Source organism: Mesitornis unicolor, unplaced genomic scaffold (genome assembly GCF_000695765.1).
Source record: "Mesitornis unicolor isolate BGI_N332 unplaced genomic scaffold, ASM69576v1 scaffold10112, whole genome shotgun sequence".
Classification (NCBI taxonomy): Eukaryota; Metazoa; Chordata; class Aves; order Mesitornithiformes; family Mesitornithidae; genus Mesitornis; species Mesitornis unicolor.
Window position 1 is genome coordinate 128,642 of NW_010171232.1, and position 11,342 is coordinate 139,983.

The 11,342-nt window shown below is 34.3% G+C and overlaps 1 protein-coding gene across 1 annotated transcript in view; it reads right to left on the reverse strand.

Moving 5' to 3' along the window:
- Window positions 1-11,342, reverse strand: part of KCNMA1 (potassium large conductance calcium-activated channel, subfamily M, alpha member 1) — a gene marked incomplete at its 5' end in the record, with an annotated part of 198,421 nt that overhangs the window by 116,905 nt on the left and 70,174 nt on the right. Inside the window, 2 exons of the mRNA XM_010179972.1 lie at window positions 3,378-3,446; window positions 10,422-10,531. Of these exons, the coding sequence (XP_010178274.1) occupies window positions 3,378-3,446; window positions 10,422-10,531 (179 nt within the window). The remainder of the gene's footprint in view (window positions 1-3,377; window positions 3,447-10,421; window positions 10,532-11,342) is intronic.

The window sequence follows — 11,342 nt, forward strand, 5'->3', positions numbered from 1 at the left end:
ATATTTTGATGAGAAAGAGTTGCCTACTAAGATATACTTACTGTAGGCACTTTACCCATTATTTGAAAACAAGTTTGTATTTGTCTTATCTATGCCGTATCTATGACTATGTTACCAATATTTAGGCTTGAAAAGTTATAAATTCTGCTTTTACACACTCTCGTAAAAGCAAAAGAAAAGTTCAGCTACTGCTAACCTGATTATCAATATGTGCTTCGATAGAGTTTTGATGATTTATAAATACTATTGATTTCAAATTCCCTATGGCAGAGTCAATGAAATTTGACTGTAAATCGGAAAACTTTAGAAAAACCAGCATCTAGGAGATTGCCGGGGGGGGGGGGAGAAGGGAACAGGGGGTTGCAGTGCGGGGGGGGGGGGAAACGTGCATAGGCGAGTATTATTTCATTCTACATGTAATGGAGATGTTAACAAAGTCAATGGAAATTCTACTATTGACTTAAAATGGTACTAGGATTTATCCTTAACACTTATGTGAAAATTTAGACGGAGAATTAGAAAATCTAGATTCCTTCACATTACTACTTTTGAGAGCTGCACACACTATTGAATTCCCTTTGTGTTGTTTTTGCTCTCAGTGCAAAGTGATGAAGGCAGATGAAACTAATCTTAAAAGGAAACTCCCTGTGTAAGTAAGAAATTATATATATAATTTACTTATATAGATATACTATTATGAGTAGTAACAAAAATTAAACTGGTGAGAGTTAGATCTTCTCATCCCTCAGGCAGAAGGAATGTTTTGAAAATTTCCTCTGCTCCTGTGAAGACACTGGTCCTAGATCTGTCTCAGCTATGGCAGGAAATAGTAGCTCTTGATAAAAGGGTGCCACCTAGATAATATCCTAATTTTTTTTTCTATTTATCATTGTTGCTCTAAACTCCCCATTGTTTTACAAAATACGAATCTAAATTATAATAATAAAATAAATCAACACGTATCTACACTGTTGTTCACTCTCATAAAGAGTGAAAGCTAGAAGGGTACCATAATCAGTTCCCCCTTCAACTTTATGAAGAATTACCAATTAAGAACTTAAGATATGAAGTAGAACAAAATATTTCCACAGTCAACAGCAACAAACATTCTTGGCAAATGTCAAATTTATCTTGTCCAAAGACAACTTGCACTTGTAAACCGTATTATTCTATTTTTTTATCTCAATTATTTTCATTTAATAAGATGCAAGAAAATGCAACTATACCTAAGAAGTGAGAAACTGAAGCTATATTCTTTTACCTTTCTGGTTAGACTAAGAGTCCAGCTCAGAAAACCAAATATGTACTAACATATTTGGGTTGAAGAGCACAGAAACAAGTAAAATATAAAAGATATGCTGCAGGTAGGTCTGTGATTCACTGAACAGTGAATGTAAAATTATCAGTCCTTAATAAAGTCAGCAGATATTACTGGGGATCAGGGTTAGAAGAAAAGGTGAATATCTGGCTTACATGCTCTCCTCTTGTTACATATATATTCATAAAATCCAGCTGTTAACATCTTTTTGTTAGATTTTTTCCTGTAATTTTTAGGCTTTTTTTCCTATCAAATTAATGAACTATGAACTGTTACCTGCTCGGCTTTAAGTAAGAAGGAATACATGATTGTATCACATTGTATTAGTTTTTGTGGGATCCTCTGCATCACCTTGTGATTAAGAACTCAATCCAACTCCCACTGAAGTTAGTGCAAAGAATGATATGGAGGCCATGAATTATCTGTTATTACTGAAAAAGACTGTAATATTAGCACTTATGTAAGTAAATTACAACTGAAATAACAACAACCTAAAGTTGGGAAATTATTCCAAGGAGAACCAACAGAAACCAAATATTTTCTAATATTGAAAGTACAAATTTTGGTACATAGTTCCACTGCTGTTACTAACTTATTTTTCTTTTTTCTAGGAAGAGATTAAACTGTTCAGAGACTAAAGAATAATAAATCATTTACTTTATATTAGCCAATGAAGAATGAGATAATCCAACAGAAAAGTATTTTAAGAACCCATGGGAGCTGGAAACATTAATAAAAACCCCGGATATTAAAAAAAAACAAACAAAAAAACAACAAAAAAAACCCACAAACCAACCTATTTCTTAATAAGCACAGTGAGGACAAAAATAATATCCAATAGCACATACACCACTTCATATATCACTTTATAACATAGGAAAAAATCAAGCAACACCAACTATAGAGAACAGAAATATTCTTATAAACAGCTGTAACATTGCACTTTCCATGTCAAATGCCCCACATAGGGTTTATAGAAATTTTTAATAAATGACAATGTGTAATAATAAACATTAAAATAAACTTTCAAAAACTTAGAAATTGTGACTTGAGCTGAAAGGAGAGAATTGGTTCTCCTGAGAGAAGAAACAATTGTCCTCAAAAGTTTTAGTGGCCAAAAATTAAGATGAACTAACATGTATCATTCCAGATTGACTACTTTAGTACAGCATATAATTTTTGACAGAGGAAAATAAAATTTATCTCAGAATCAGTGTTGTCATATTTTAATATAGGCCACTCCACACGTTGCAGAGCACATTTGCAACATTTTTGTTATATAAAAATGAATGCTGTGTAAAGCACTGACGGAAAAGTAGATAGAAGATTGACTTCTGTGTTCATGCAGATGTTTATGATTTTTTGTACAAAAGACCCACAAGAAACACTCCTTTCCTGACTGTGAACATGTACTAATAATAATTATTTCATTTCTTTTTGGTGAGAAAAAGTCAGTCAGCTGGTAATTTCAAGGGTAAATTAATATTTTCCATATTCATGATCATATATGCAAGTTTTGTCAGAACGGATATCATAGAAATACTATGTTTATGCTATATTTCTGTCTATCCTGTAAAACCAGGACACCAATCTAAACTGGTTCTTCCAAGCTCATTTAAATGAAATTTTTCTTTTGAGAATACACATAGCCATAAGGAGTTTTGATATCACATCTGTTTTCCAGTTTTCAATTTTCGGTAAAATAAATTGAACGACCAATTCAAATTAATAGATTACAAACAAAAACATTTTAAGTTTTTATTCCAGTAGAAATGAAATGCACTTCTGAAGATGGGACACAGGTATCACTTCCTCCCACCTTTTACTAAATGTTCTGACTTAATTTTAGGGAAGAATAGGGCAGAAAACAAAGCCTTTCAGCGCTATGTGAAATGGTGTAATATGATAGCATGCTAATTACACTCTGAAATGTTTAAAAAATATAAGAATAGCTATGTTTATTCTGAAAAAAAAAAGAAAAAAAAGAAGGAAAATAAATGCAGGCAAAATTCTTGCCAGTGCATTCCAGAACTTCAAAATTCATAGGCATTGGACATACCTGCTTTCTCGTTTTTCCGACTTGTATTCTATGGCTATCATTAAGAGCTTTAGTTTCGCAAACACCAGCCTGCAGAAAAAGAAGAGGCCAAGAGTCAGTCCTTTTTCACAAACAACATCAGAGATGTTGAGATGGCTGCAGGGTATGTATTTTCTTTGAGAACTTACACTAAAATATTTTCTTTTTTTTTCCAGTTAAGTATATAAAGAACATATATTAAGGTCTTTCTGTTTTGAAGATAATGAACACGTATTTTCCTAAAAATATAAACTGACAAGTTGAGAACAGTAGCATAAGCACCAACACTATGTTACTAACTCTATTTAAGCAATAATAACAAAAGTCATGATACATAACATAAAATTGCATTTGGCTATAATTGTGGATGTTTTGAGGAAACTTTTAAAACCTTTGCTGAAATTCAGCCACATGTTGATTGTAGTGTGGATTCCTTAGAAAATATGTTGGTACTGAAGAAAAATACACTATAAATTAGTCAATATTTGCCAACTACTGCCACAGAGAAACAGCATGACTGGAAGGAATTTCTGACCCAGATATGGGAAGTACATTATGATACTGTAATTTTTTTTTTTTCAGTTGTAGAAGTCTGTATAAGAGGCTATTTATTAAAACAACTCAAGGGTGATACTCAGAGACTTGCAGAACTGTGAGCTAGCACATCATTTGCTTCAAGCTAATAGGCATTCTGAGAATAAAGAAACCAGCCTGTTTTTTAATTAACTAGAAATTATTTTCCAATTTTGTCATTGAAGTGTATGAAAATTCAATGCTACTTGCTTCCTGTTTTATTAATTTGTCACAATTATTCTAGGGTTCACCATTCAGATTAGATGGCTGCCATCATCTGTATCAGACACTAACTTATCCAGTGCTCAGTGTTTCTCTACAAGCTTCCCTTCTTTCAATATATTTTGAGAATATTTTTTTAAGCAAATATAAGCAATGCTCTGCATATCTTGCAACAGTCATGTGCTTAGCAGAACGCAAGGAAATGGCTGCTGAACTGATAATATTGCCCTTCTATAATAAGTTCAGAAATCACAGTGAACAACTGATGTCTGCTATTTCTTCAGGATAACAGAATAATTACAGGTAAGCCTGGTTCTGACAATGCTGAGGCAATGTGCTGCATATCACATAAGGATATAAATAATAGAATTTTGCAATGTAATACTTGAGTATATTTTTTCTTTAAAAATTTCTGTTTTCAAGTACTATAAAAGTATTTATGTAGGCTTCTTGTTCGGGAAGGCAAGTGATATCTCAGTCTTGTGAAGTAACACAGGAAGATAGACAGGGGCAAGATTTATTTAACTTTTTTTCAAAATCAATTAGAACACTACCCTCAGAACTACAGCCAATATCAGAAATGGGCAGACAAAATCCTGACAGTTACTGAATTGTTAATTAACCCATCAACTCTCACAATACTAACAAGTTAATGAAGCCTATCAGCTTCAAAAAAAGAAAAATAAAATTTAAAAAATAATTTTCAAATATATTAATACTAGAGTAGTCTATATGTGGTATTAAGACCATTACATATCTACTTTGTAAAAAGATGACATGATAAAATACAACTTCATGAGCCGTGAATGTCAAGAGTTCTAAACCTTTTTTTTTTTTACTACGTGCATTCCTTTAGGAAACACATTTTTCTTCCTTTTTTTCTAGTATTTGATTATACACACACGCACACACACACACACACATATGTCTTCCTAAATAGAAAAAAACAAACAAAACAACAAACCCAACATAAAGAGATAACAACAATGCTTCCTAAATATTTGGCATCACATTCTTATCTAAAGATTTACTAAAAAATAGGTTTATGTGCACTTGGCCATGCAATTAAACATTAGGATTAATAATTTTATCACCATCTAACTGTATAGTGCAAAAGTAGTTTAGTATGATTAAAATGAGAAACAGAAAGATCTTATAGCTCCTTTTTCCCCCAGGTATATAAGGAAACTTGTAACAAGAAGCTAGAATACCTTTTATCTGAAATTGTTATGTAGAAGTCCACAAAAATTGTCAATGACAGTACATGAGGCATTAATTTCTACTTTATTTTCAACTGTCAGCATCATCTGCTAACTACTGATGAACACAGATGGTCATGAACAAAGGCTCTTGAGAATTTGAATCTTACTGTTTCTATCTACTTAGAGAGAAATAAATTGGTTTTGACATTAAATCTTTCTTCTTTACTGGCAAGACTATCATTGACATAAATTAACCATAGATATCTGCTGTATTATTTGCATGTGAAAGCACTGGGAGATTTACAATTTAAAGAAATAATCATTCTCCTTTCTGAGCAGCAAAACATGAAGATATAACCTTGATTCCTTCTGAAGTATTTAATTTTGTACCAAACATTAATACAAGGATTTTAATTAGAAAACCTACTAGAAGGAAGTTTTTTCTTTTCAAACAAATTTTTGATTGAAATCTGGTACACCATAAATCACCCAGGTTTTTTCCTCAGGGTCATTTATAACATTGTTTTCTGAACTGTTTTTGACAAAGAAATAGGTATTTTCCTCAGGAGAGAAAAAATACTTTCAATACCTTTTGGTACTTGATAGTATGCTTAGTTCCTCTGGAGTTGGAAGTATGATAATATCAGGTACTTTTATGGAACAGCAGTGTCTAAAACCAGTGCAGCCAATGAGGTTTGTATGTTGGAATGCAAATTATCATAATATATACTTAATAACCCAAATATCCCTTTTAAAGGTTTATTAATGACAGGTTTATCTAATTTCCAATCACATGAAACTGGCAAAAGCATGGGCACCTTGTGCTTTCAAACTACATCTGGGTTCTTCCAGATGCTGAGCACTTGTGTATTGCTTGGAGAAGAAAAAAAAAGTAAGGAAATATTCCAGTAGTAGAATTTCACAGAACTATTTAAAAATTTAAAAGTAAGCACTGATGTAAGTGGTTATCTGATCATGTGTAAAATTATAAGTTTGTTAGTACAAAAAGAGTACTGAACTACTATTACAGTTATTTCCACTTATAATACCGTTTATTTTAAATGACTGTTGATTTACTATTTACACCTCAGAAAAATAGCCAGAACTTTGAGCATTTTGCAAAAGGATAAGAAGCTCTAATAGGCCAGCTCATAAATATAGAAAAATGAAAAAATTACAGGTGTGCCATGTGTATGTGTAATAATGCAGATGTTTCTGGATCTATGATTGCTATGTATTCTACACTGATGTGGAGCAGAAGTAATTCCACTGAAATAATAAAATCATTAGCTTAAAGAAAAGTGAACAATACTAGTGAGGAGTTTAGTTTACTAGAGAGGCTTTAGTTAAGTGGGCAGTTCCATGTCAAACAAGAATTTTAACCATAATCTCAGCTGTGAAGAGTCACAGGCATACTACATACTTATGTTTTCAAGCATAATCCCATCTGAGCAATAAAATGAAACACAGTTCAATTTCATATTTTGCAAGTTATGAACTGGCTACAAAGACATTCTTACTGCCAGGTTCAGTTCATGCCAATTCATTTAAGAATGCACTTTTAAATTTCTTTAGTTTACTACATTTCTGATTTTGCCTTTTATTAAAACATGACTATGACATTTGATTGAATGAGTGACTTAAAAAACAGAACCAACATCAAATGGGCCTGATTTAACATACATTAAGAGGAGTGGACACCATTCATATGCTGTTTCCACTGCTAGGTCAAATTTGAATTCATAGATGTGCTAGCCTCACTATGAAAAATCTTGAGTGGAGAATGGTGGGCCTAGAACTTGTGTGAAGGTTAACCTTGCATTAGTAAATATTAGAAGGCCCGTGAGAAGACTCTACATTAGTGGGAGACAGTTTGGTTAGTTTATTCTTCAATCATCATCATCTACACCTGGTCCAACAATATTCAGGGGCATAGAATGATAGGAATTGCATTTACATATTGAAAATATATTGGAGGGAGTATGTTCACACAGTACATGCACATATACTCATAAATAAAACTTGCAGACTGATTTACGTTCTATTTCCACCTAATTCTTCATCCTGGTGTTGATATCAGAAGCTTGAAATTCATCAACAATACTGAGTGTCCCATCCCCACTGAAAGAGATGTTTCTGCACTCTATTTTTGTTATCCAAATGGTATGGCAGCCTATTTTCCAAAGAATCACACGTCTAGTCCAGCAACCAAGACCAATAACCTGAGGAAGCAGCACATGTGATTTAGCTTTAGGGTTTTAAAATGTGATTGATTGCATAAATTTTAAAAGTTAAATTACAGAAACTGTTCTCAAAGTCTGTGTATTTTGTGGGTAGGTGATCACATTAAGCCTGTCCACTGATTTTATTTCCCCTTCACAAACCAGTGCAACAGACTTTTTTTGCTCTCTTTCACTTTTTTTGTATATTGAATAGTCAATTCCTACAGTAATAAAAATACCTATGCTTCAAACTCATTAATAAGTAACGCTACATTTTAATTTTCAATGTTCATTAATTAACCTCAAATTAATAGAGTTATTGAAATGTTGGAAAATTTGAGCTAAATCTTTTCCTTTAATTTAAACTAGGAAACACAGTTAATTAAGCCTCCAGATAATCAAATGCTTGAGGAGAGCTCCAAAGTTTAGACATATTTCTAAATTTCTAAACCCTTTCTTTATTGATTATTTGATCTCAGCTCTACCAGCACAGTTAATGAATGTCAGCTTTATGTCAAAGACAGTTTCAGTCACACAGTTCGAAGAACTTGTATAGATATTGAACCATGTTTGACTGGTTTGGCATGCAAATTTAGTTTTCATTATTGTAGTGAGTGTAAACAGCACAAATTACTATTCATGCTGAATATAAGACAAATTTCTAAAATACCTTATGAAATTTTCTATTTCAAGACATCCAGGCAAAATTTTGTGCTTACAGTAATAAACACTTTCCTTCAATAACCTAGTCACCATCTGGTTAACACAGTGGAGGGATGGATTATGATACCCTTCATTTTACTAGCAAATTGAGGACTGGGCTCTGTCATAGCTACATCCCAGATTTTTAAATGGATAACATTTGACTAACAGTTGTTTCTCCCTCATTTTTATGCCATAACCTATTTTTATGCTAATATAAAAATCAGAAAAGGTGGGAGAAGTGGGAGAACTTAAGGCAAATTCATTCTCCTTTACATAAGAGACGATATCTTCTTCCTCTGTTGCCTCCTCTATGAATGGAGTCTGCAGAAGTTTTCCTACATTACCTAGTTAGACATGAAATACTGTATGCTTCAAATACTCCTTTCTCATTACAGAATGAGACATATTTCACTTGTTAAAAGCAGTTTGCAACCAGAGTTTCCACAGAGTTCTGGATGCCACAGTGCTTAAATTACTTCACTAGATCTGTTGCAATTAATGAATAGTTTCCTTGGAATGGGACATAAGCGAAGACGGTGATGCTAACAACCACTATTCAAAGAATGGGAATCATTGACAGTCAGCTGAATGTGAGCTGGCAGTGTGCCCAGGTGGCCAAGAAGGCCAATGGCATCCTGCTCTGCATCAGGAACGGTGCGGCCAGCAGGACTAAGGAAGTGATCCTTCCCCTGTACTCTGCACTGGTGAGGCCACACCTCAAATACTTTGTTCGGTTTTTGTGCCCCTCACTACAAGAAAGACATTGACTTGCTGGAGCGTGTCCAGAGAAGGAAAACAAAGCTGGTGAAGGGTTTAGAGCACAAGTCTTATGAGGAGCTGGGATTGCTTAATCTGGAGAAAAGAAGGCTGAAGGGAGACCTTATTGCTCTGCACAACTACCTGAAAGGGGTTTGTAACAAGGTGGGGGTCAGTCTCTTTTCCCTGGTAGCTAGTGATAGGACAAGGGGAAATAGCCTCAGGTTGCACCAGGAGAGCTTGAGGTAGGATATTAGGAGGAATTTCTGACTGAAAGGGTTGTCAAGCATTGGAACAGGCTTTCCAGGGAGGTGGTTGAGTCACCATCCCCAGAGGTGTTTGATAGATCAGTAGATGTCATGCTTAGTGACATGGTCTAGTGGCAGACTTAGAAGGTCTGCTTCAATGATTGGACTCGATGATCTTAAAGGCCTTTTCCAACCGAAACCATTCTATGATTCTGTATCTTGAAGCATTTCTATGATTACAAGAAACAATAGGACAGCACTTAAGAGTAAATAACTCAATTTAAATGGATTGTTGATTAATTTGTTCAACACAGAAAAAAATTATGCTTTCAGTTACAATCACTTAATTCCAAATCTCTTCTGAAAACAGGCATTAAAATGTTTGGAATACTTCCATGCAGTGACTGCTTTAATGTTTATTTTATTGGATCCCATCTGATGCAGTAACATTAGTTAGTTAGTAACATTTAGTTAGTTAGTAATATTTTGAGACCGCATTTGGAATATTGTGTTCAATTCTGGGCCCCTCAGTTCAAGAAGGACAGGGAGTTGCTTGAAAGAGTCCAGCGCAGGGCCACAACGATGATTGAGGGAGTGGAGCATTTCCCTTATGAGGAGAGGATGAGGGAGCTGGGTCTCTTTTGCTTGGAGAAGAGGAGATTGAGGGGTGACCTCATTAATGTTTATAAATTTGTAAAGGGCAAGTGTCAGGAGGAAGGAGCTCTTCTCTCTGATGTCCAATGACAGGACAAGGGGCAATGGGTGCAAGCTGGAGCATAGGAGGTTCAATCTGAACATGAGGAAAAACTTTTTCACTGTGGGCATGACAGAGCACTGGATCAGGCTGCCCAGAGAGGTTGTGGAGTCTCCTTCTCTGGACACATTCAAAACCAATCTGGACACGTTCCTGTGTGACCTGGTCTGGGTGATCCTGCTCTGGCAGGGGGGTTGGACTGCATGATCTTTCAAAGTCCCTTCCAACTCCTGAGATTCTGTGATTAGGACTGTAGCAGAGTGAAAATGTCTCTTGCAGAAACCTTAGATTTCACTTGCCATGAAAGCAAATACTTATGTATATTAATATGTATTTCTACTTACTCACAAACTGCAGGAAAGGACAAACCCACAAAGGCACTAGACAGATATTCTGTATACATTTCATTTGCAACTCCCTCCAGGTAGTATTTCTGCCACGTATCCTCTTCAATCTAAACCAAACAAACACAGATGCAAAGTTGTGAGTAAAACCAAACGTTTTCTTAAAAATTTACAAACAACTGATTAAACATGAATCAGATTTTTTAAAATAAGTAGACTGTTATGGCAATTAATATTGTTTATTTTTACAGAATTTCCTGGAATGCCAAAAAAAAAAAAAAAGAGTTAATGTAGTCAGTAAATCAAGTATGCCATGTAAAAAGAATATTTCCAATTCCTGCCAAGCACATAGAGCACAAGGTGAAATAAGATTGTGGAGAGCTTGAGGAAAGGTTTCTCAATTTTCTCTTTCTGAAAATTCTCTAGTGAAATTGTTGCATTATATTGTTATTGGAATCTCTCTAACAATGTTTCAATTATTTTTACCTTGTTTAGAGGCTGATCAGCAGTCAAAACCCATTCTGTCTTTCTTTTTTTCTCTACATCTACAACTAACAAAGAAATATGAAAAGCAAATTAACTAATTTCTTCAATGGTCATCAGTGTTTTAGGACAACAACTGCAGAAAACCTTAATTGCTAAATTTATAGATCTTTTACTCATGGAAGTATGAAAGAAAACAAATCAGAGGTGCTATAGGACTATGATCATAACCTCAATATATTTGCCTAAGCAGAAGTTTCCAGTGATATTTGAGACGCACATGCAAACCCACCTAGATTCCAGCTGCTGCCCTGGGGTCTGTGAATGCTATATCATATCTATAAAGCTTATGTCTCAGATACTCTATAAGGTCTTTTAATTAGACTCAAACACCTATATTAAAGTAATTGGATTGAGCCACTTAGTATCTATCAGCAG